The sequence below is a fragment of the Ruditapes philippinarum genome, unplaced genomic scaffold (assembly GCF_026571515.1).
Source record: "Ruditapes philippinarum isolate M1 unplaced genomic scaffold, ASM2657151v2 ctg923_1_1_1_1, whole genome shotgun sequence".
Taxonomy (NCBI): Eukaryota; Metazoa; Mollusca; class Bivalvia; order Venerida; family Veneridae; genus Ruditapes; species Ruditapes philippinarum.
The window spans coordinates 38936-66339 of NW_026855018.1; the positions used below are offsets into that span (position 1 = coordinate 38936).

The following is a 27404-nucleotide window of genomic DNA, read 5'->3' on the forward strand; positions in this document are numbered from 1 at the left end:
ATATGTCGTAGCACCTAGAGATTAAAGGTTAGTTTAGGAATATGTTTATATTAAGATAGCCCTGAAATTAAATCCCTATGTTTATATAACATTTTATTACAATTTTAGACAAGCATAATTTTTGTAGTTTCGAAGAAAATTTAAATTTAAAACATCATATCCCATAAGCAAGTTTTCATATTTCTTTTTAGTTGCAAACTGCTCAGAATTTTTCATGATTTAATAAAATACTCCTTTACACTGCATTCAGATCTTTTACATTTTAGCGAACTTTCTTCTTCATCTCGAATATGGTTTATTTTACACAAAATCTAAGTTTAATCGAGTCAAACGGAGGAAACAACTATCAGGGGCTTTTTTAAATGTTTAGTCTGTCTGTGAATCATAATTGAAGTTTAAAGTATTTCCATCATGCTTACATGTTGTGTCCGAATTTCTTAAACACGGAGATAGAAATTGAATTCACTTACCGAAACACGACAGGTTCGTTTAGAAACATATACATCTAAAAGTGTACCAATTTCTTCAAGAGTAATAACCCCACCAGTTTTACTTCGGCCGAGTACTTTTGTTTTAAAGATACTTCTTGTTTCAAATGATCGAATAGGTTTTATGACCAGTGTCATACGTTTAAGTACGACAGTCTCTTTCTGAGCAAGAGGGAGGCGAAGCACCAGAGAGTTGCAGGATATCGAATTCGCTTTGAATTGTCATACAGTTATTAATAGAATGACCTCAAAATTAAGATCACTTGTTTATAAAGAGCATGCTTTGTCTCTTACTTAGATGACCTTTGCTCACATGTTTGACTGTATTTCTTATTTGACTAGCGATCCATTTACAGCGGTAATCGGTGCCAGGCTACTGGTCAAAATCCTGTGTTATGTCAAAACCCTTATACTTTCGTGCTTTTTTGTTTTATTACAAAGGTTTTGATACAAATAAAAAATGTTGTGGTATACGGTAAGTCACTTCGGTACTGTAAGCACCATGGTTCAACTTTACAGAACAAGCTTTTTTCCTCCATGAAGACTAATGGCGCCCCTAAGCAGAAGAATAGAACCACTGACCATTCGTAAGCTGGCTGGATAGATTACTTTCACATAAAGTATACGAAATCTATAGGTGACAAGTGATTACAAGTAGGCAATCTTCATCACTCATTCGCCATATGTATATCTGAAATGAAACTATACAAATAATCTAGTGGTAAAACGCTCATTTAGTAATCCAGGAAAAGTTAGTTCAATCCCTCATATACACCAATAGCATAGTTACGTTTTAGGGTTGTTTTGTTTTATTTTCTGTTGAGACCTTAAGAAGTAAGGTCCAATATATCTGTGCATTGGGCTTGTTCAGATGGTCACCTCTTGAAACTGTTATAAACATGCCCTACCTCCGAACAAAATAAAACAACTCTTAGTCTACATTGGGCGTGGCATATAAGTGACAGTAAATTAAACCAGAAACATAAAAACAAATACAATGTATATGGTCATAAAATATAAGATAAAATATATTAAAATCAAGCCGTATTTTTTTATGAACGTTTATTTGTTCATGATATATATAGATACACAGTATGACATTTTGTTTAACAATCCTAAATCATTGAGGTCTCCTATGATAATCATGTTTTATAGCAAGGGTTGCTCCCCTTGGCAGCCATTTTATCGTGAGTTACTTCCCATTGCAGGTTGTTTCCCTTGAAAGCCATTTTAGTTAATTTTGCTTAAATGACATTACTTTTTAAAAACTGATAATACATAACAGATGTTTAACATATACTGCTTTTACCAAGAAACTGTTTAAATATATATATATTTTTTGAGTTTTTGCTCGGTTACAAATTCAAAAATGGCTTACAAGGGGAGTTAACTTTTGTATTGACCATATCATAGAAAGACCCCAATTACTAACAATCTAAACAAAAAAAGCAGATTTAACAATGATATATAGAAAGTTGTTTTTTGATGTTCTAAATTCGTGTTCCAACACAAAATTTCAGAGAAAAAAAAGACCGTGTCCTTTTATCAATAGGAGAGTTGATTTTATATTTTTTCATATTATATAAAGATGAATCATTCAGTAAAAAAATCAGAAATAACATTTTGATTGAAAGGTTAAGACATCAACAGTATGTGAGAAAAAATATACTATCAACCAGAAATAAAGAACAAATGAAAAATAAAACAACTTTGGTTTAGAGTTGAGAACTTATATTGGGGTAAATTTAAGAGAGATCTTGTACTTTATGATAATCATATTTTTAAATAGTTTAAACATATCACAGTAGTCTTACCTTCCAAATTATGTTTATATATATATCTATATATTCTTCTTTCCAGCTTAGACCACGTATCAAGTCGATAACAATATACTAACCATACTACTATCAGGTCATTCAATAGATCGATGTTCTTAGTTTTATTCAATATTTTAGAGAATCATTCCAGAATAAGAAAACCATCTATCCTCATTTACTTACTCTAAAAAGTTAATTTACTGACTCTTAAATTTCAAGGTTTTGACTGGATTTGTTTTGGTCAGGCATAAATCTGAGTCAGTCGTGAATGAATTTTATTTTCATGTCAACACGGAAGTCTACAGCATATTTTCTGATTTGTCACAGGAAGTTTTGAACAAAACTATATAAACATCTTCAAAATATTTAATTTTTGATGGCCAACGAAAAAAAAAAGGAAAACCAATTCTGTTATTGTTTAGTCAGTAAATTGTGATAGAATATACATAATTAATTGAGGTAAATTATTTGTTCTTATATATATATTATTGTGCATAATTTTACTTTTTTAAAAAATGCAAGCGTTATTAAATAAGAGGTACAATAGTGGTAACTAGAAAGCATTAACTTGGCATGATAAATTTTCGTAATGTGACGAGAATAAAAAACGCATATTACATATACAACAAATACATGATATAGCACCTTTAAAAAATCCATAACTAAAATCAGTAACAATTGCTCTTGAAATGTTTTTCAAGAATTAGTTCCGAAGTAAAATTTCTTTCTCTCTTTCTCTATCTCCAAGGCCATTGATTGGCTTTTCAACCGAGGGTTTATCATCTATTAATGTTTTGATTAATAAAACCCTCCAATAAATGGTAAATAGCCAACATTAAAATGAAGCTTTTTTCATCACCAGTGACCAAAACCAAACAATTTTGTAAAGTACCTTGTGATTGGCTGTTCAGGAAAACAGATCTTGAAATTGACCAATCGTGAGTATGCTTTTAAATTTGAGACTGGTACTTCTGACTGGTTCCCTTCCTTGTTAAGTCTTTCTCTCAGATCTTTTTCCTCATAATATCAAGAAGGCCCAAAAGCATTAACAAATACGAATAAATACATTCTTACATGTTTACATTGATAATGACATATTTATCAAATGTGTGGAACAAAATGTAAAGACGTTAACACGTAAACAAATGTAAAATAAAAACATGATGCAAAATTAAAATCCTCAGCCATTTTTTTTTCAGATTAAAAATGAGTCAATAAAGATAATAATAATTACATAATGTTTAGTACTACTTAAATTTTATTTTTTTTTATAAAAGATGCCTTTACATTGATCATGATTTTAGACTATACCATACATATTCTTTTCATTTAAATGAAATAACCTTATCATAATCATAAAACTTCACATAAATAATCACCATGGTTACAGAAAAAAAATCATGGATATCTCAAAAACATCTTCTACGGGGTGAAGATAGGTTTCAAACAACAAAAATAAGGCATAAACTGTTTGTTTTAAAAAATGCATAACACTTTACAACAAATATTAAATAAAATATTAATATATATATACTATAATATACACATCTTTCACATGCATTTTTACATTGTCAACATTTTTATTCTGTACGAACAATGTCATCTCAAATCAGAACCCTGCTGACTCAAAAACCGGAAGAATAAATACAATTTTAAATGGGTAAAAATGTTCTTTTTTTCCCTTTCATCCAAAACATTTTATAAAAAAATGAATTCAATAAAAATATGTAACATTACTAAAAATAGAGCATATATCGGTTATAATATGCAAAACATAATTTAGTTTGACCTTCACACCTCAACAAAGGTCATATGAATACATGTACAACACCTTGATGAAACATCTCTTTCAGATGAATTCGCTTGACTTACTTTTTCAATATTTTACTTTAGTTTATTATTATCATATAGAAAAAAAGTCATCATTTTTTTCCTTCTGAACTGGTCTGACCTTGTTTCTAGATTCTGACCTTGTTTCCAGATAAACTAACATGATGCCCTTTGTACATCAAAATCTTATAAATAAAATTAACATGATTTATGTCAATAACAAAACGTAGTAATAAAGCATTATATTGTGCAAAAAGCACTATGTCAATTGATAATTATAATAATGTCATTTACACCATGCATACAAAACAGAATAAATTTAAATTTATTTATAAAAAATGACAAATAAAGAAATGTTTCAAACATAAAGCAAGAAACAATGTATGTTCATTTTCATACATAACCCTTTTAAAATTCCGTAAGAAAAAAAATATTCAAAGTTTAAAAAAAAAAATTTACTATACAAAAATACATTTACATTCAATCAAGCCTTAATAAAAATTCATTGCCTAGCTATCTAACATATAACATGTTATTCAAAGCAATGTTACACCAGTCACTAACACATTACAATATGGTGTTTTCTATACATTATAAAATATTCATGAGTACAGATAAAAGATAGAAATGGTCACAACACAAAAATATAAATACATCACATATCTAAAAACAACCAGTGACATTAAGCCTTTTTTTATTTAAAATATCAAATCTGAACACAACTCTCACCAAAATCTGGATCTACCCTTTAAAGCATTCTTTTTTAACCAATCATCTGGCACTAATATTCTAAACAACCAATAATTTTTCTTTAAATCCTTCACTGCAAGGCACTCTGAACAAATTTTGCATAAAACAATGAACCATCCAATCAAAACAATTCTATAATGTTTCTTTTAATTTCATGTCAACCAATCAGCTATGACTTTATTTTTCCCTGTCCAATCATGACCTTTGTTACAAAGTTAACAATGGCACTGGCAGGCTGATCAGGATCACTTTCAGCAAAAAGATGACAGCAGTTGTCTGACACAGATCCCTGCTTTCTGGCAACAAAACCGAACACTCGGGCGTCTGCTTGAACTCCTGGCATATCTGTATTACAACGCCATCTGCAAAAAGAAGGTAAACTCAATAAAATATTATCCAGGTCTTTCTTTTCCATTAAAACAGAAACAAAGAGAAGAAAACAAGATAAATTTTAAATCTATTAAGAAAAAAAACAAAACAAAAAACAAGACATTAACTTTAGTCTGATAAAATTTGCTGTGCATATGAATAAAAAATACATGTTGTTTTTTTTAATCCTTTGTGTATCATACTAATACATATAAATTTTGGCATTTTTGGCAGTCCATAACTCATATACATCTGATGCTTTACAAAAATTGTAATTTAATAAAAGAAATATATGAACCTTCTCAATGCTACATACATGTGAATTCTCCCACTTTTAGTGGGAGACTCCCACTTTCTGCAGCCATATTTTCAAAGTTTTTTTTCAAATAAGGGGTATTTTCACAAATTAAAGAAATCTCCCTATTTTTGATGTCAGAATTTCCTTCTTTGTCTATTGCAAATTCTAAAATCTCCCTCTTTTTGAAGAAAAATCTCCCACTTTATCATCAAAAAAGTTCACATGTATGATGCTAGACATAGAAAATTTACAAATTTTAGTTTAAACATTATTTATTTCTTCCTCCGTGTTTCCAATGCAAAATAATACTAAACAAAGCAGCATAAACGAAACTCTCTTTCTTTAAAAATTTCATTGTTTGTTTCTCAAAACATTGGATGACAGCATGAATTGGAATTCTAACTTGTACTTTTTCAGGTAAAGGTTCTGAACTTGGAAATTACACTATGTTTATTCATATAAGACTTACTTTCTGTCTTCAGGATCACCCCCACAATAAGTTACAGCAGCAACTGGATAGTGACGACGGAAAAATAACCTGCAAGAAAAATAAATGTTATAGTATTATATTAATCAAAGTTTTCACACATTCTGTTTTTAACTAGTCTAGTACATGTAACTGACAATGCAACTTTAATTTACTTTTTGTATTTTTCACCCCCCCCCTTTAGTCTAGCAATTACTATAGGAAGAAGAGCACATGTTCCCCATCTTTTTATTATTTCAGAAATCACCTGAATAGAACCATTAACCTTCTGTAAGCTAACTGGATAACTCTGTAAGCTAAGTGGATAACTATGTAAGTTAACCCATTACTTCATGAGCATTTTGTCAAAAATGGCTGTTTTCATTGAAAAGTCTCCCGTTACAAGTTCAAATTGCTATAAAACTATAAAAACTGCTTCAACACTAATCAAACTTGGCACAAATGTTGACTGGACCATTGCCCTTGCAACAACATGCTCAGGCTTAAATTTTCTGTTACCATGGCAACAAGGGGACATCTCAAAATTGCAAAAAATCACTATTTGGCGTTGATTTTTTCCATCAAAATTGATTTCAAAGTGCTGCAACTTCTCAATGGATTGAGATAGAGTCAAATGCTTTTCAGCGTTGGTCACACGTTACCTTATGATCAATCTGGGGTCATTTATAGCCTCTCACAAGTCCAAAATTTTCTTTTGGTTGGGGGGCTGCGCCGAAAAAGAGGTCACTTTTTTAAACAACATTTCTCAAACAAAAGCAAGTGTTGGGGGCCTAAATAAGGCTTTTTTTCACCATTTGAGACAACAAAATGGGGGGGGTGAAAAAGGCGTTAAAAGGCGTGTATATAATGTAATGGGTTAACTGGATAACCTCCTTACATGAAATGATACAAAATTCCTGACCAGATTGGAACCAACAGTAGAAAAGAAACAAATAGTTCACCTCAGTGACCATAACAAGAAGCCCCTTTTATTTTCTATATTATCCAATCCAATCATAGATTTGAGTGCCTCAGTGGCTGAGGGGTCAATGACATGGACTTTAAATCATTAGCCCCTAACTGTTGTGGGTTAAAATCCTTAAAGGCTATCAAGCTTACTTATGGACAGTTGGTGGATGATATAAGACAAATTTGGTTGTCTTGTTTCATTTTTTACCACCTTGAAGCTAAGAAAGAGAAACATTCTAACTTTAAAAGCCCCTAAAGTCAATAATGAATTATCTAAGGATGACTTACTTGCGCTGGTTATCAGTCAATGTTATTCCTTGGTTGGACACCTTGAAGTGTACTTGAGTGGTTTTTGGGGGTGGATTTTCAAAGGTTACTTTACATGCCCTGGCCACAGCCTGGGGCCCTGTCAGAGATTCTGTGTCCACAGAGTTCAGGTACACAACATTGCAGGCTGAAATATAACAAAATTTTCTCTCCTAAGTCTTTTGAGTAAACTGTAAATTAATCATGACAATTCTGTTTTAGTTCTGTCTAAAATCAAGATATTTGAAATGAATATTTCCATTGAAACTAGTGACCTACTTTACACGGGAATTTCTATAACTCTATTGAGGTAAATATAGGTACTTGAATACCAAGTTTTGTTTAGAATTTTTAAGACTACAGAATAACCTCTTATAAGAAATTTCATAAAAACAAAATGCATTGAGATAATCTATATAAAGTTATTACCTGCCCCTTGTGCAAGAAGTTGTGAAGCTGAATTTGGCATCTCTTGTGTAGGTGAAATGTCAGTCACTATGTGTGAAGGATCTGAAACAAAATTAAAATGAATGTCCAGTATTTACATACTTTATTTTGTTACATTTTAAAGATCCATCTATCAAAGAAAGTAAGATTATACTAATTTAATTTGGTTTGTGTTGGAAGCTATAAGCTTATTGAAACACTCTGTAATCTGTTCCTGGAACCAACCAGTACTAAGCAATGAATGCAAAGTGACTTGCACAAGGAAAAACCAGCTAATGCCCCTGAGTAAGTTGGTAAAGCAACATTCTAGCTTGACCTCCTGTTTATAATGTCGGGTAAAACTATAAGTAGACACTTGGATAGAATCACAAACTTTCTGTAAGGTAGACAACTAGCTTATCAAAATGACAGCTTTTAAAACCAGGCCAAAAGTGTCTTCAAGTCTACATTTTAAACTACTTGGACACTATAAGGTGACAAGAATGCAACTATGTTGAGTTCTGCTAAAGCTGGTGCTAGAGGGGGTTAACAGTAACCTTACTTTTACCACTGCCCTCCACAAACATTTCAATTAAATGCAGTCTGAAACCGGCGGCACGAAATACCCAAATACACCCAAATATAGCAATATTTATTTTTGTTTGTATAAAATATAGATTATAATGAGAAATAAATATTTATAAAAAAATATGACTTAGCCTGCTATAACTTTCATTCATTCCGTTGAAATGGGCAGTTAAGATGTTGTAAGAAAATAAAGTTGTGACATTTTCTTATCTACTATATAGGTTCTTTATGGATGTACTTGCAATTTTAACTCAAGATATGGTATTTGTTGTCTACAGTACACTAACATTTTTAAGGTGTTATTTTGTTGACTTTTCATATCATATACAAGTGTCCATGTTATTTAAAAAAATAGCTTTAACGGTGTACATGTTCAAAACACAATGATAGGAAAATGTATATTTAGGTATGTTTGCTTATATCTTAGTGAATGAGTATATTGTATTCATGATTAAAACAGCACTTTTATAGTATGAAACATATATTTTTAGTATAATTTGGCATTATTTGGGTATATTTAGGCATTATTTGGGTATATTTGGGCAATATTTGGGTATTTCGTGCTGCCCTCTGAAACATTTTCAAATATGTCCTGTTACTACATTCAATCATCAATGCTTCACTTTGACTGTTCATACTTCTATAGGACCAAACATGAGTAAAATATAAATTAATCATGTTTTTCTGTATTCCAGATGAATTTTATCAAACTTTCAAGAAAGTGAAAGGCAATATAAAGCTGCATAATAACACAGATCAAGTCATAATCAAGCCTCAAGAGCTTCCCAATTATCCAGATTAAGTCATAATAAAGCCTCTAGAGTTGCCCAATAACACAGATTTAGTCAGAACACAGCTTTTAGAGCTTCCCAAATACCCAGATTAAGTCATTACAAAACCTCTAGAGTGGCCCAATAACACAGATTACATCATAATAAAGCCTCTCAATGAATAAGACTGCACTCACCATGTTCAGGTAATACAAGCTTACAGGGTAATGCCAGAGGTGTAATAGAATGCTGGTAAACCAGGGATGCCAATGATCCTGTAAAAACAAATACAGAATATTGCTTGATTACCTAATTTCATTCATCTAAAAAATATTATTCAGTAATGGATGATATAATTACATAGTCTTTTTAGAGGATAGTGAATGAATGTAAATTCAATACTGAATTTATTGAACAAGTTGAAGGAAATTATATTATGTGTAAGCTTCTGGCAAGCATAATAATATGAAAAAGGCAAAGCCTCAAAGCGAGCTCGATGTACTTTTTACGTGAAATAGTATGAAATAATCGCTCATTTTAATTTCAAATGCAGTAACGAGTGCGTGTGACGTCACACGTACTGTGTTAAATATGGCTCCGCCCCTGTCGTGAAATGAATAACGAGTTTTGAAAACGTTGATAAAACTTTGTTTATTTTATTTCACTCTATAATTTTTCAAGCGAAATAAAGATTATTTAAAGTGAAATAAATGTAAAACTTAAAACGTTTGCGACATTAAAATAGCGTACTTGATTTGTTTGTTTTGCACGTGCTGTTTGGCGCTACATTGTGACGTCACGTAAACATTACTTTAAATGTCTGTACAGCGTTAACGACTGAATAAAAGATATTGGTGTTCGGATTCATTTTCTTAGTTAGACCAATTTCTTTCATTCTAGATAGTTTTCACAACAAAATTCGACAAAAAATTGTTTTTATTTATCAGATTTCAAACAAAATGGCGCCTTCGATTTTCATTTTTTATACACAGCTTCCGTTATTCTGGTTCCCTGACCAATTATGGTTCCCATAGACGTGCGCGGGTGACCAGTCTACACATCCGTTTTCATTCAGAATTCCTCAGTTTTTATCGTTATCTTTAAATTCGAAAGGTTGCGATGTGTCCGATTCGGTACTTTGGACGAAAGTTTTCAAAACCATCACTTAGCAGGTACTCGCGTTACCGTAAAGCTCGCTTTGCGAGCAGGCCCTTCGGGCCAGCTCGTCGAGCTCGCTATTATTTTATTCAAGGAGTTCAATAAATTCAGTAATAAGCCTACATGAATATAATAATATTTTATAAAATTTTATCAGATACCCAAAGTAAGACTGTTTAAAGTGAAAAAGAATTATTTTTTCATTGGCACACTTATAATGATTACTGTAAAAGCAATTAAGCTACAATCACTTATTGATTTAAAATTTGCATACGTTTATTAAGCAATATTGAAACTGTTTTCAAATCGTGTACAAGATTAAACTTGTGAACTGTCTGAAATGACAATTCATGTAAGTTATTATATTCATTTCATATAATATATATTTTAACTTACCAAATACTGGTTCATTTGAACAGCCACGTAGACGTACACCTTTACTTGTGGGCTCAATAAGGAAGTGCCTGACCAGGTCAGCCTGGGGGTCACCTGTGGTTTTAGTCTGGACATTTGGTGGCAAGGTTGCAACCTTCAGAGCAAGTCCGAATGCCCCAGGGAAAGAGTTTGAGTCCCTGACCACAAAAGTACCTGGTGCCTTGTCTTTCAACATTATTATAGCTGGGGGTAAAAAAAGATTTATGTTTTATCATATACAGCAAGATTTTCAAGATTTTATTATTCACTCAATACACAATACATGTAAAATTCTACATAACTCCTAGAACTTATGACAAACTATAGGAGTAACTTAAGACTGTTTCAATAAATATTTTAATCTTTAATAAATGCTTAAGACTCTAATTCATTCTCCTGAAAAAAAGTACAAAATACAATGGCACAAGCTCCAATCCGCAATGTGTAAATGTTCATCAGACATCTACATTGCTATTCAGAAACTGAAGAGTCTCATAAGTGAGAACATTTTCTTTTAAACAAATATGTTTAAGACTGAGGACTTTCAAATGAAATGCAGCCCATATTTGTACCATCATCGTAACCTTGTACAAGACTTACCTTCTTCTCGGGAAATACTCGGCTTGTACCAGTATTTTGACGTATCTTTAACAAATCTAGGTGTAGTGTGCATCGCTTCGGAGTCAGCTAGGGAGGTGAGACTGCCACGTCTTGAGAGACCGAAGTAGACGCTCGGTGAACTTTGACCTGTGGCCGAGTGTGGGCCTGGGCTTACAGCATTGTTTGACATATTGTGGGCCACATGAAGTTGTTGCCGTAATGTATTCAAGTTACCAGGCGATGGTGGGCTGAAAAAAATAAGAGAATTGATAAGAATGTTATTTGTGTTTAATACAAAAGATTTATCAATGGCCCAATAGTTATTTTATTAATAATGATAATTTATGCGTAATATCTGGAATTCAACTATTAAATAAGTTTCAAAGAAATTTGGAATGTCCAGTTTCCAAGCTGATAAAATATACCAAGATGATGTGCACAATATAACTTTAATACCAACAGTATTTTTACATGATTTGTAAATGATTTATTCTAGTGCCATGATTCACATACATTGTATTCTTGCACCTCCTCTGTGGAGAGTTTAAACTACATTGTATTTTTGCACCTCCTCGTTGAAGAGTTTAAACTACATTGTATTTTTGCACCTCCTAGGTGAAGAGTTTAAACTGCATTGTATTTTTGCACCTCCAAGGAGAAGAGTAATTTTCTTACCTCCCTGGAGAAGAGGGGGATCTAGCAGGCTGGGTCATCAACATTCTGGGGTTTGTGTCTACGTGAAGACTGCCATCCTGCGAGCTAGTTGAGTATTGCTGAGTGCTGTACTGCTGACTTGAACTTGTCTGGTACTGCTGATACTGACGCTGCTGCTGCTGCTGAAACTGTTGATTTTGCTGCTGAAATTTATAGTTTATAAAACTTTGCTAACATATTTTCAAATGATAAATTTCCTTCAAAGGGCATTAAAAGAGAACCATTAATGTAAAGGTAAGCTAATATTATTACAACAGGGCTGGGATAATGACACAATCTAACTTCAATTAAAACCCATAGATTTGTTCATAAGTAAAGTAAAAAAAATAATCAAAAGTTTAACTAAATTTTATGAATACAAAAACCACACTTTGATTTACATCAACAAGAGTCTGTGTTGTTTTTTTACAATGTTTATATACAGTAGAACTTCTATGAGTCGAACTTCGGTTAGTCGATTTTCTCGATGTGTCGAAGTAAAATGAAAATCCCGATTTTTTCCCTTATATATTCCTTATAAAAACCTATGTATGAGTCGAGATTTCATGTGTCGAGTTTTTCGATGTGTCGAAGTTTTTTTGTGGTCCGTATATAATAAATCTACAATTTACCACAAATAAGTCGAAGTTCTTCGGTTATTTTGACACCTTCGATCTCGAGACATTTTCAAACCTTTTCTGGCCGCGAAGACGACTTCCGATCAAATTTAGGGACAGGTGTTAATTACACAGCCGAGTGTTCAAACAGTCTTTGTATGCGTTTAAATGTGTGAAAAATGCTCTAATCATTACTATTTAATTGCTGTAGCGGTATTTGAAAGTACATGTAAACAGTAAAATTTATCATTTGAGTATTTCCGTGACCCGTTGTCGCGTGAAAATCACATGCGAAATATTTACTATAAGCTGTTTTAGTTATTGCCCTTTTGTATTGTTCGCCTTTTGTAACTTCATTGTATATGTCACGTCAACAGGGAGTCCAAATCATTAGCCGTGAAAAGTAACTTAACATGTCATATTTATCTTTGTATAATGTAAAATATCAGATTAATGAATGAAAGAAAAACATGAAATAGGTTACATTATAGATCTTATAATTAGGGCTAGTCACGGTTGAAATTTTGTCATGAAATTCAGACCGATTCATGAGTCGAAGTCCCGATATGTCGAAGTTTTTACACAAGTCCCTCCAACTTCGACTTACCGAAGTTCAACTGTATAGGAAAACTGTATTAATTTTTTTTTTCATTGATTGTATGATACTATCAACAGGTTAATAAAATGTGACAGCTGCTGTTACAAAACAATAATCTAAATCAATGAATGACATACTTCCTTTACTTTGCGTTTGTACTTCTTCTTACATATCTGAGTAGATTTCGACTTGAAAATGGCATAAATTAAAGCAAAAATGACTGTTTCAAATGCAAACTAATAAACTATTCTATACCAGTCATGTGGTCAAGAAAAATGATGTAGGGGTCAAGGATATGGCTCATAACCCTAAGGTTTAGAAGTTTCTTTAGAATTTTAAGATAAAGGAAATAATTTTCTGTCAGTCACCCACCTGGTTGAATCCGGATTGATGTGGCAAGGTACTGCTTTGAAATGATTGGCTAACAGGTTGTGGTGCACTATGGGGAAGTGTGTTAGTCAAGTACTGCTGGCTGGCTAGAGGCTGTCCACCATGTGGCAAGGTGTTTGTCTGGTACGACTGTTGCTGAGTGTTATATTGTGTCTGGTATTGCATCTTCTCAGACTGTAGGGTACCAGTCGGGCTTGTCACATTGCTACCAACTATAATGTCATAAAAAATATAGAAATTTCAATCAAAATACATTTATTTCAATTATTCACAACCATATTATTATTGACTGTAGAAAAGGAAACTCAGGAGAAAATTGTTAGTAGATTGTTGTGTACCATGAGCCCCAGGTCAAATGCCTTAACAAGGTTTAACACCACACCCTCTACCAGGAAATTCAACAGCACACAGCAGTCAAAAATATTGCTACCCCTTTTATATTTTTTTTTCCATCTTTCATCCCCCAAAAACTCCATGTATTTGTTACAATGACCCCCCCCCCCCAAAAAAAAAAGTTTTATATTGGCATATCCAAGACACAGAAACAGGACTTTTAAAACAAGAGCTGTCACAGGAGACAGCGAAGCTCGACTAATAAAATACTGGACGCAGTAAGGAGGACAAACTATGAAAGAAAAATCAATTATGTATAATTATGTATTAAGTTATAGTAAAAAAATAACATTTGTTAACATAAATTCCAAGATCAAGGGGAATAATTCTAGAAATAGTCATGCTAGAGTTATGGACCTTGCCACACAACATTTGTGTAATGATAAGAAATATCTATTTGAAGTTTGAAGTAGATACCTTAAAAAAAAAAGAAGTTATTATATTTCTTAAAGAAAATCCTAAGTTCAAAGAGAGATAAATCTGTAAATATTGCTTCAAGAGTTATGAACATTGTCACATAAAATGTAATTGATGATAAGGAATAAGTATTTGAAGTTTGAGGTAGATACCTTTAAAAATAAAAAAGTTAAAATAAAAAATAACATTTTTCTAGTAAATTAATCTAAGTTTATGGGGAGATAATTCTTGCAATATTGGTGCTAGAGTTATGAACCTTGTCACATAAGATGTGGATGATGATAACGTAAATATATTTGAAGTATGAAGTTGATCCCCTTAGAAATAAATAAGTTAGAGTAAAAAATAATATTTTGTATGGAAAATTCTAAGTTCAAAGGGAGATAAATCTGAAAATATTGGTGCTAGAGTTATGAACCTTGTCACATAAGATGGGGATGATGATAACGTAAATATATTTGAAGTATGAGGTTGATACCTTAAGAAATAAAGAAGAAATAGTATTTTTTGCGGAAAATTTTAAGTTCAAGGGGAGATAAATCTGAAAATATTCGTGCTAGAGTTATGAACCTTGTCACATAAGATGGGGATGATGATAAGGTACACATATTTGAAGTATGAGGTTGATCCCTTAAGAAATAAAGAAGTATCAGTAAAAAATAGTATTTTTTAAGGAAAATTCTAAGTTCAAGGGGAGATAAATCTGAAAATATTGGTGCTAGAGTTATGAACCTTGTCACATAAGATGTGGTTGATGATAAGGAACATATATATGAAGTTTGAAGTTGATACCTTAAGAAATGACAAAGTTATAGTGAAAAATATTTTACTGCACCAAAACTTTAATCTAAAATCTGGACGCGGACGCCGACGCCGGGGCTATTGGGCAGCTCTCCATATACTTCGTATAGTCGAGCTAAAAACATTCAAATACAAAATATCATCACAGATACTTTTTTTTTTGTTTCTTGTGTACGGACATTCACAAACATAAATATATTAGAACATTTTTGTGTTAAAAAAATACAGTAATCATACACAAGTACTTTGTATACAGATAGTAACTGACAGGACATCTTTTAGTTTACAAGATATCACTCACAAACAAGTTATTTTGTGTACATATACATGATTGTGTATGTTATGAAACTGCTTAAATTTTTTGCTGAAGGTATAAATAAGCGACTTGTGTGCAAAATTTCAGATCATTTGATCACTCATTTTTTTCCAGAATAATTATTCCACTTGTGAGATATGACTGAAATTGAACAGCATCCAATTTATTTCTGAGTCTATTTCTTAATTTTCTTTTTCTGTTTTAGATTCCCCATTGATCTTCTGTAAGAAATTCAAAATTTTGTTTTTTTGGGTTTTTGACCTCTTATCTTACATTTTGTACGACTTTTTAAATCCACATTATATTAAGCTTATATAGAATTCATTTTAGAATGCTAGTGAAGGAAGAAGCTGTAAAGCTTCTCAGCTGTTCAAGGAAACAATGTCTTCTTGACTCCTGACCAGGTTTGAACCCATATGGCCAGCAATCTTTAGATGACAAGTCTAGTGTGTTAACCACTTGGTCATGGTGCCACATGCTATATTTGACAGTTACATTTGACTTTTTCATCTTTTTTTCTTTTGTGACATTGCTAATAATTGAAAAATATCAATCTCAAAGTTTTGTTTGTTGGACAACATTTATATTTCCTTACAAAATTGAATGACTATAAAAATCACTAGCTTTGAGACATTGTTCTTTGCATGAGATAGGTGCATATTTACTGACTTTTATTCCACTATCAGACCTCCCAGAACCTACAAGTCATTCAATCATTCAATGGTATTAAACAATCACTCAAGAACACTAACAACCTTGTGATGTGTAAAACTAAATAACTTTGTTGAATTATTCATCCTAAACAAAATTATATCCTAAACAAAATGACTATGTTAAATTCTAGATAAAGTGTCTACAGAAATTCTAAAAATAGATATATGAAGCACATTCAGAAAATGCAAAGCGTAATGATTTTTAAAAAAAATATTTTTTTAAAATCTAGTTATTTAATCATTTAAAACTAGTTTTTCTTTTTAACTCTACAAAATAATGACTATAAAATACTATAATTACTTCAACATAATATCACTTAAGTGCTCTAGTTAGAAAAGAGAAGAAAAAGAAACAACAACAATATATGTCAGTGAAAAGAACCAAAACCAATTAAAACTAAAAATCGAAGAGACAAAAAAAAAGAAGACCAAAATACCAAAAGAATGCTACAAGAAATGATAAAAATAAAAAAAAAGATTTCAGAGAGGGTAAAAGCAAATACTGCACGAAGCGTCTAAATGTTTACAAGATACCTTTAGCATTCCCAAATTCATGGTCTGTTATAGAAGCGTAAGTAGGATCGTTGGCACTACGCATAAGCTGCCTAGAGACTATCGTATTGTAATGGTCCCTCGGCTCGTCACGTTCAAAAACGCTATTCAAAGACTGCTGGGAACTGTACTGTCCCGAGGTTACAGAAGACCCGTAGTTAAAGGGGCTCTGCTGGGGTCGGTTAAACTGACTTTGAAGGTGGTAGGGACCCGTTGACACTAAATAAGTCACAAAGCAAAAAAAAAATTTTGTGATGCGATTATATAGGAAAAGAAAACCCATCAAACCAATTATATTTCAATGCTGTAAGCTAATGACACATGCAAGCATCCAAAACAATTTCGATCAGTAATTTTCAATTCTAGTTCGGATTTTTCGGGATTTCGAAAAAAAAGCTCAAAATAACAATTTCATTTTTCAAGAAAAAATGTCAAAAGTAGCAAAATAAGAATTTTTATTGCATAAAGCATCATGCAAGCATGTTCACTGTAGCTTTCAACTTTGACTACATGTGCAGAAACAAGCTATGTACAATCAAACCAAGGGAAGTTACTCTTCAAATGTGTGTGATTAAAGGAGAATAACCAATAGACACTTCAAATTCATTTTGCATGGGAGATTACTTATGAGACATGTTTTTTGTTTGTCTCAGATCTTCAAAAATGTTTTATGGCTAGCTGTTAAAGCTGAAACCTTTGGTCTGATATCTTTAATGTTTTAGAAAGTGAAAGTTATCTGACTGGTTCCCCCCCATCAATCACACTTTGAAGATTATTTTTTTCTAAAACAACATCAGTCACAAATAATGCACCAGTCTAATTTGAAACCCAGGCTTCCTCACAAGGGGACTTAACAATCATCATATTCTTCATACTGGCCTCTCCCTGCTGGAACAGTGCAGCAATAAAATCCCCCACACTGTGTGTTGTAAAATTTTAATATTATTGCCCCTGTTGTGGCACAAAACAATACCACCACTGGGGCAAAACCATGGTAAAAACTGTAATAATATACCCCACCCCGCATTACCCTGGGGTGTTGAGGGTACCCGGATTGAATATAACTGGTGCATAACTAAACTATATACATGCAAAGAAAAGAAAGAACATTATGGTGCTTTGAATAAGAAGTTAAAAATAAAACTCAACATTTTGACATAAAGTTACTTTATCCAAAAGGCTATAGACATGATAACATTTCCTGCATTGCAGTTGTTGTTAAACCATAATTATGAAAGAACAATAAACCTTTAGCACCCTAAATAATTATCATAAATGAACTTGTCCGTCTTTTCAAACTGGAAAAAAACATTCATCATTTAAGGGGAAAATTCAAAATATATACTGACTTATGTAGCAAACAGTGCAGACCAAGATTAGACCCCATGGAATTGTGCTGGCTATTCCTCTTGGTCTGCACTGGTTGCAAGAATTCAGTCACCCATTATTGCATTCCTATTCGTGTTTTCATTAACACAGTCTTGTGCTTTAAATCAGTCAATGCAAATGATCTTGTAACATTTAACAAAAGGGAAATCTTACCCCCCCCCCCCCCAAAAAAAAAACAACAACAAAAAACTGCACAATTGTACCTCACTGACAAAGAGAATCAAAAGCGCATAGAACATGCCAAAATTCCAACAACTCTAAAACATGCTAGATTTTTTAAACTTGTGATATTTTAGAAAAAGATTTTAAAAGAGACCCATCATACCATTGACTAAACAGGTTCAATATTCAGTAAAAGTGAATATACAAAAATAACACATAAAATAACATAGATATCTCTTCCCAAAGTCTCCAAACTAAAAATGGCAAGACTCATCTTAATCCACATAATCTCCTAGCAATGTTATAACCCCTTACATAGACAAAGATGTTCCATAAACATAATGTTATTTTTCATATTCACTTTTACTGAGCATGCAAAAACAACAAAAAGTGATGTAAAAATTGAAACTACTCAAACAGCTGCAATATAAATATGGGATGAAGGTAAAAATAAATAATTGAAATAAAAATAGTGTATAATCTATATACCTGAGATATTTGTATACGGGGTCCTAGGAGTAACTGGAAATGGTGGGGTCGCTACAACACAAATATACAAAAAACAAAATTTCAATCACAGTTCATGCATACAACACAGCAATTCATAGGTCAATTTCATGTGTTTAAACAAATTCATTGGTCGCTATTTATACAGTGTAACCTGTTTGAACCATTCCATTGGTCACTATTTATAGTGTTACTTGTTTGAAACCATTCATTGGTCACTATTTATAGAGTGAAAAGTGTTTTAACCAATCACTACCATATCATAGATGTTTAATAATGTATAACAAGATTTCATTGGTCTAAATTTCACAGAAATGATATATTTGTATGAACCAATCACAATTGATGTCACTTCAATAATATTACAATATTTTTTTGTTCTTAGAGTCTTGCTGATACATAATCTGATGTATTATTTATTTTAAGCTCAAATATTTTTTTTGGGACATCACAATTGAACAAAATAATTATTCATGTAACAAAAAAACATTAAAATATGAATTGTAAAGTGTTTAATCTAATAAAAAAACAACAGAAGCTTCATATATATAGTTGTTTAAATACTGTCTAACTTCTCCACAGAATAAATGTCACCCATTTATACTGTACATGCTACCATATATAATAGATATCTGCTTGAAAACACTGATTAACTATAGACAAGATAGATAAAACAGAACACATAAAGAAAATGAGAGAAAAAAATATTTCACAAAATGAAAGTTGTTTCATAAAAAATTCCAGTGCAGGAGCATAAACTAAACAAGTACAAGTGCTATTTTCCCTCTATTTTTGGTGAAAATCTTTGGTTTTGGCAGATATTTACAGTTATGCTTCTTTCCAATTAACCCTCAATATCACCCTATATATCTTAAACAGAACTGTCCATCTTTAAATCTGGACAAAATTTATCATCTATAGAAAAAGAGATTTAAAATATGTATTGACTGATAAGTGAACAGTTCAGACCATTATCAAATGGCACTGCACAAATGTGCCAGCTAATCCTAGTCTGCACTGGCTGCCAAGGTAGAATCTTTTCCTAGAGGGGTTTAAATTAATTCTGAACTTTTTTATATATTCATTTTATTTCCTTGACTTTGAGAACAACATAAGAGAAAAGGGACACAATTAAGTCACTAACACATCATGCTAGAAAATAATTATTTCCATGCTTACAGATAGAAAAAACACAAACCAAACATTTGTCAATTTCTTTAAAAAATTAAAATGCCCAAACACATATTTTTTTTACTGAAAAAAAAAATTAAAATGCCAACACACATAATTTTTTACTGAAAAAAATATCAAAAAGTTAAAAAAACAAAAAAAAACAATAATATTAAATATTAAAGAGTGAGAACACAAGGCTACAAATTTCATCTGCAGAAAGTGTGCAGGGACAAGAAATCAAAGAGTAATTGTCAAGGCATACAATATTATAACACAGTAGAGAAAACAATATAAGGAAATTAGGCGGGAAAGAAAAAAAGAACACAAAATAAATCATGCTTGATACAAAAAGGCAAAATGCAACATGGGTATATGATGGTTTATGTGTTTCCACGGTAACAAAATAATCATGTTTACCAAGGTAACCACCAATGCTATTCAGTGATTGGTTAGAGGAACCTATTGACATCCGACGAGCTTTCTCATGCACTGCTTGTATTATGTGCTCTGTACAAATCAAACAAGTTCAAGGTTGTTAGCAAAGGTCAAATTTTACAACCATATTCAATACAAACTGGAAGTTCAAGGTCATTTGCAAAGGTCAAATTTTCAACAATTTTTAATGCAACTTGAAGTTTTCAAGGTCAAATTTGGTAATAAAAGTACAGTTCCAAAAAAGAAAAAGGAAGTTCAAGGTCATTTGCAAAGGTCAAATTTTTAAACAATTTTCAATGCAACTTGAAGTTTTCAAGGTCAAATTTGGTAATAAAAGTAAAGTTCCAAAAAAAGAAAAATGAATTTCAAGGTCATTTGCAAAGGTTGAATTTTCAACAATTTTCAATGCAACTTGAAGTTTTCAAGGTCAAATTTGGTAATAAAAGTAAAGTTCCAAAAAAAAGGAAAAAGGGTTTCAGGAGGGATATTTTCAAAGGGGTTTATCCAAGGCTGCACAATAATTTTAAGAAATTAGTTTCAAGGTCATTTAGATAAGGTCAATACTATATTTTAAATTCTGATGAACATTAAAGTTGTGATCAGAGCGCTTTTCATATGTGACAAGAATTACCATATCTAATTTAAGAAAGTATATGCCTTTTACTGCATACTCTTTCTACAGCCTGCAATATCTATGCAGTCAATTTGTATATCCAGGAATTAATCCTTAAATTCCATGACACTTTACATAGAGAAAATACAGGAATCAGAGTTGTTTTTAGTATTTTGTATAAAACAAAAATGAAGAACAATCCAACTTTTAAAAGCTACTGTTATGAAAAATAATGAAATGCTTAAAACTGCAAATTCTGGCATAAAACTAATAATTTAATATCAAGAAAAAGCATGAAATAGAAATTTAATTATTAGTATGTAAAAATATCCAAATTATTCATAAAACAAAAATGCAGCCCTTCTAAAAAGCAAGATAAATCCTTAGGAGCACACTGGATATTTACCCCCCAAATTTCACAACCATATGATTTTATGTCTATTTAAAGATATCTAGGACACCAAGGACAGTTTACAATTTCAAAACACAATATAAAGCAGTAGAGACTTCAAAGATTACTTAAGGTACTGGATGCAGACAGTCACATGATAATCACATGATAGAGTCACATGACACACAAACAATGCTGCCATGACAACAGTAATTACAAATCAACAATATTCTTTCTAATTATTGCATACTTCAGAACAATTAAAATTGTTTTTTTTCTTCTTATACAATCAAATACAAGCATGATTTCAAACTTTCGAGGATTATTCTGTAAGCCGATAATGTTTAATAGTTTTCATCTTATATGTATAAAACAAAGATAGTAACAAACCAAGCTTAAGGTACAACAGGTATTTATAAAGTTTATCATTCTATTGATACAATTATTTAATAAATATAAATTTAAGGGAAAGAATATAAGAAAGGAAATGGTCAATAATGAACATAACATTATTATACATTTATAGTTATTTTTAAGGCACATAACATTATTTTTAAGGCACATAACATTATATATTAAGTAATTTTTAAGGCACATAACATAATATATAAAGTAATTTTTAAGGCACATAACATAATATAATCATATGATATTTAAAGTCATAGAAGGGAGATAAAAAATAATAAAAAATGTTAGTTTATTTTAATACAGTTAATTCAAAACTAACCTGCAGATGCAACTCCTGGACTTGTTGGGAAGCTAGGCGTGGTTGCACGACCAAGTGTGCTGTCCCTCCCTAGGGTACTGCCAGAGTGCGAGCCTTCAGGCTCCAACTGTTGAACTCCTGGGCCTATTGGCTTCAGCGTGATGCGATCTTCTTCAGTAACTTCAATCTTTTTAGGCTCAACATGTGTTTGCTGCACCTGCAATAGAACAAGATCTGTTTTAAACTATCTTTACATCATTTCAAATTCTTGTTTCTTCTTAAACTCTGCTAGTGAAGGAAAACTGTACAGGTGCATCTTTACCTATAAGATTTATTTGGGCCATTGAAATTTTTTTTTTTATCTGAAAAAAAAATCAAATACAATAATAAGTCAGCTGCCTTTGACCTTCACTGACAATGGGCTTGATTTTTATGGAATTGTTTTCCAATGCATTTAACATAAGAAAATTGTCTTATTTATCAAATACAATGTAATGAACAATTTTTTAAAGGAAAAATTCTATCAAACCTGTTTGAATTGTATTTTGTATAATATTATAATAATGTTACATAAAAACAGCAGACTACATCAACAACTCATCACATGCGCAGGCCCGAACATTTTCGGCAGACATCAAGATTGGCATCAAATCAAATCACTAAATTCCTCGACAATACCGTCAGTTTGATTTGCTATTATACATTTTTCAAAGAACAAATCATGCATCTGCAGCTGAGGAATAACAAGTGTTAGACGCATAACAGATCTATGTATATCTTTTAATAACAATATAAATAGCACAGTTTTGAGTATAGCGTTCAATTTTTATTCCTTGACATCAGCCTTCATGCATATAAATATATACTCAGCATTTTATTTTTATGGAATATATATTACATTTACAGAAAAACACATGCCATTTTTTATGACAATCCACACACAAAAGAGGTTTTTGATGCAATAATATTGTTACGCTTTTAAAAATTAGTGAACAATTTACAACACTAATGCATTTGTTCCAACAAAAATGCAATTTAAAACATGAAAATGTAGTTTAGCCAACTAATAAATAGTTAAATTTAAAAACACTTGCCTGTTTTTAAACAATAATCCATATGTTATTACAAAATTTATTTCAACATAAAATCACAATGTATTGTATAATTACCTATAAAATTTTATAAAAATTCCCTAAATATTCTTTAACATACCATACCTATTTTGTGTCAGAACTGATATTCACAAACATTCATCATAAAGTCAGAATTCATTTAATCATTAAGTTTTCACTGCAAAGGTTAACTCAGTGCAAAGAATTAATTTCCTGTCCTCAGAAGTTTTGCAATTAGGTTTTATCTTGGCAAAATGCCAAATAAAGGTATAATTATCATTTTACTTATCTCAGAATAAAGAACCTTGAAATTAAAAACCCAGAAAAAAAAACCCACCTAAAACATACTGTAGCATGCAAAGTAGTTCAACTTGTTTAAATTATTTTCTATTTTGTTATCTTTAAGTGTGAAGTATTATAATTTGCTTTGTTTCTTTTTTATTACATGAATTTATTAGTGCACAAATGTTTTATGTACGGAGCAATTCATTAATGATTTAATAAATACTGACAGGTAAATGTCATTGAAAACAATTAAACAACTATCATATTGAAGGTTATGACAATGATTTTAGCCAAGACAACTTGCTGCACCCAGAGTTGCTTCCCTTTGTTTAACTGACTTCATTTGTACAGAGTTGCTTCCCTTTGCTTAACTGACTTCATTTGTACAGATGTGCCTGTAGCACACCTAAACTGCTGAGAATCTTGTCCTCTTAATTTCTTTTGCCCATATGTACTTGTTGATCTTTAGCCAATATAATATATTACCCTAAATCTCTTAAATTTGGTCTTTATTTTCCAATAAAAGCACAATAAAAATCGGAAAACTGTTTTGCAAACAATTAAATTAACCTTGAATAGACCATTTTTTAGCCAATCTATAGGTGAGTTTATTAGGTAAGTTTGTTTCTGCGTAGAAAGTAGACACTTATAGATTTTCAGATTAGTACCAGATCGCTTTTAAAGTCAAGAGTTTCAAGTTTGAATAATTACAATCTAATTTACATATTTCACGAGAGGAAAGCTAAATTAAGTGATATTTTCCCACACAATCTTATGAATGAATACATTAAAATGCATTTAAAGCAATTTTTAAGCATTTTCTAACATGATCATATAAGTCTCCAGTGAATGCACTCATTGGAATTTAAAAACCAATTTAGACACAAATTCTTGTCAAAAAATTCACTTGGTCTTACAATGTTTAGACCTTAATTTTTATGCACAACATGGACATTTATATAGTTTTAAACCTGATATGGTTTTACATTTAAGCCTTAATAACACATGGACATTAATACAAGTTTTAAACCTGATATGGTTTTACATTTAAGCCTTAATAATATGCACAATTTTGCACATGGACTTTATGCTTGTGATACTTCTTACATCATAACAAACAATTAGTGTAAATATCCAGTTGAGTTCACTGAACATAATAATTTTGATTAAACAACACTAAACATTGTTCTTTTTTTCTTGTTACAAAAAAGCTTGTCTTACAATGTTTTTAATTTTCTGCATTAAGTCATTAAGTTTAAGTTCAAACATGCTTAATAAATGCCCATCCTCTCCCTCCTTGGCAAACACTTGGCAATACAATGCACTTACATAGAGACTATCAAGGCCAGATTTTATCGTTATGAAATTAATATTATTAACTTCAATTTCAAGTTTGAATTTGAATCTAATATGACAAAAATATGGGGTAATATAGAGTAAAGATGGGGGTATCAAATTCTATATATACATTACAATAAGGAATGCAGGCACTAAACTGTCAACCTTGTCAACAATAATACAACCTTGTAACAGACAACCAATAAACAAAGTTTGTCCTGTAATTATTTAAAATAAGAGATTAAGCCGGGTTTTATTGATTACAGCTATCTTTCTAAAATGAATGAACAAGCAAACTTATATGATAAAGTACGATCAAAATAAACAATTTAGGCGTATATAACTCAGGGCTACAGTCATATTGCTATGTCATTTTATGAATTTATTAAGGCTACAATCATAATGTATTACTATAGTCTTCAACAGCCTTTTGTGAAATATTTCACGGTTTGTTACTTAACAAAGTCAATGAGAAAGTTTCAAGCCTCCTTAAGTGTATAAATAATTCTCTTTTCTATGTATAAAATTACGTGCGATCAGCAGTGTATATGCCTTTAAAATGTACATAAACTTTAAGATGAAGCATAAAATACTGTCGGTATATGATTTTAGTATTATTAATTAAATGTTTCATTGATTTGTTTCAATAAATTTCAGCTTTGTTGGGGTTTTTAAGTGACATTGATATTGTAATTGTCACACAGACAAGTTGTAAATGTTTTATTAACACTGTAAATGTCACATAGCCTTTGTAAATGTCACATACTAGACATTGTAAATGTCACATAGACATTGTAAATGCCATATAGACTTTGTAAATGTAACATAGACATTGTAAATGTTTCAGCAACACTGTAAATGTCAAAATAGACACTGGAATTGAGGCATCTTTCTGTATCTGTACACAATGAAAACTTCTGAGGCTCAAAATTTATCTTTAATTCCAAAGTTTCCCTTTTGACAGTACAGTATGAGAAAGCAGATCCAGAAGCTATGCATCTTATAGAACTAGCCTAATATTCATTATCTTAAATTTATCAGTAAATTCCAACATTTATTAATACCTTAACTATTGTACATTAACAAATCATGCACCAGTCAGGTTAATGGTGACCTTTGACCTAGAGTGCTTTCATAGCAGAAATCAAGTTTGTTTATAATAAACACATTTTACCAATTTTCATTTATTTATCTTTATTTATCTTTCTAACACATCTCCAATTACTAATGTTTCCTTTATTTATCTTTGCCCTTAGTTCTGTTGTAAGATAATGTATACAGTATTGAACAGAGATAAAGGCCAATCCAAGTTTTTTTTTCCTTTTAGTTGTGTTTTACATGACACTGTACTAAGATCTTTACTGTGAATGGGTGACAATGTATGATGCCTCCTTTGCACAACTCCCCCCTCCCTCACTCCCGCCCAACCCCCTACCACACTCTAACCAAGTACTTAGGAACTTGGAAAGAGCAACTGTAAACTACAAAGGCAGACATTTCTAAAATGAAGCAACTATGACAACCTGATTTTGACCTAATCCTAATTTTTGTAGATTTACAAAAAATAATACTCATAATCAAATCTTGTATTCTTAATCACTTTAATCACTTTGATGTTAAATGTTACACCTTCAGGAACCCTACCAAGTTTAAATGACTGAATTCATTAAAATTGTGCATATTTTCCCATCATAACAAATGAAAATGTTATCCCCCCCCAAACATTACACATTCGTAATATTAACCTATGAAGTTGAACACACCTTTAACTGTTGAATTTAGAACAAGCCATTTCATTTCTTATTTTTCGATAAAATTCAATTTTAACCTACCTTCTATATATCTATATATATATATATCTACATGTAACATAAAAGTTTTAATCCACAACTTTCTGAAGATCTGTTTCACATGATTTGACTTTTAAACACATTCCATTAAGCCAATGCTAATGTACATTTGTTTACAAACTTTAAAATGGTTGGATAGTAAACCACTATGTTTACAAATGTCACAATGTGCTATTCTCACACCTGATTACTCAATATCCTTCCACTTTTTACCTTTAATATAGATCTATACTGTAATGTTATTATTTCTTTGTATATTTTTAACAATAATATCCGCCTTTTTTTTTCTTATTTAAAAAAGGAATCCTATCACTTTTAATCGTGTATACTTTTATACATTAACATCCCGGTTTCCAAGGTTCATGTACACTAAATAGCCGTACTAGAAGATAAACTGAAGATGTTTAGTGTGCAAAAATTACAGCTTGAAAAATTAAAGGTAGTTTGCCCGAGGCAGTAGTCTGCTCGTTTTATATGGCCGATGTTTTTAAACCATAAAGGTGGAGAGATTAAGCCAAATGATAAAACGTCTAATTAAAGGTGCTTCTAAGTTACAATGCCCAAGGGGTTATTTGTCATTAAATACCACTATATATATGATTTCCAAATGTAAAGAAAATAAGTAGGGGCACAGACACTGTACACTTAAGATCTAAAATATTTCACCACTATAAAACTGATACCATCTGGCCGGTTCTGATTTC

At 31.3% G+C, this 27404-nt stretch overlaps 1 protein-coding gene across 1 annotated transcript in view; it reads right to left on the bottom strand.

The window, feature by feature from the left end:
• Positions 1-4582: 4582 nt before the first annotated feature.
• The window catches only part of LOC132741855 (tensin-1-like), a 165390-nt gene continuing 142568 nt past the window's right edge, over positions 4583-27404 (bottom strand). The window contains exons 16-28 of the mRNA XM_060730117.1: positions 22137-22332; positions 20388-20477; positions 18780-18830; positions 16722-16958; positions 13530-13759; positions 11925-12106; positions 11250-11497; positions 10632-10853; positions 9275-9352; positions 7723-7803; positions 7276-7441; positions 6022-6090; positions 4583-5247 (exon numbers count right to left, since the gene is read on the bottom strand). Of these exons, the coding sequence (XP_060586100.1) occupies positions 5055-5247; positions 6022-6090; positions 7276-7441; positions 7723-7803; positions 9275-9352; positions 10632-10853; positions 11250-11497; positions 11925-12106; positions 13530-13759; positions 16722-16958; positions 18780-18830; positions 20388-20477; positions 22137-22332 (2043 nt within the window). The 3' untranslated portion in view covers positions 4583-5054. The remainder of the gene's footprint in view (positions 5248-6021; positions 6091-7275; positions 7442-7722; positions 7804-9274; positions 9353-10631; positions 10854-11249; positions 11498-11924; positions 12107-13529; positions 13760-16721; positions 16959-18779; positions 18831-20387; positions 20478-22136; positions 22333-27404) is intronic.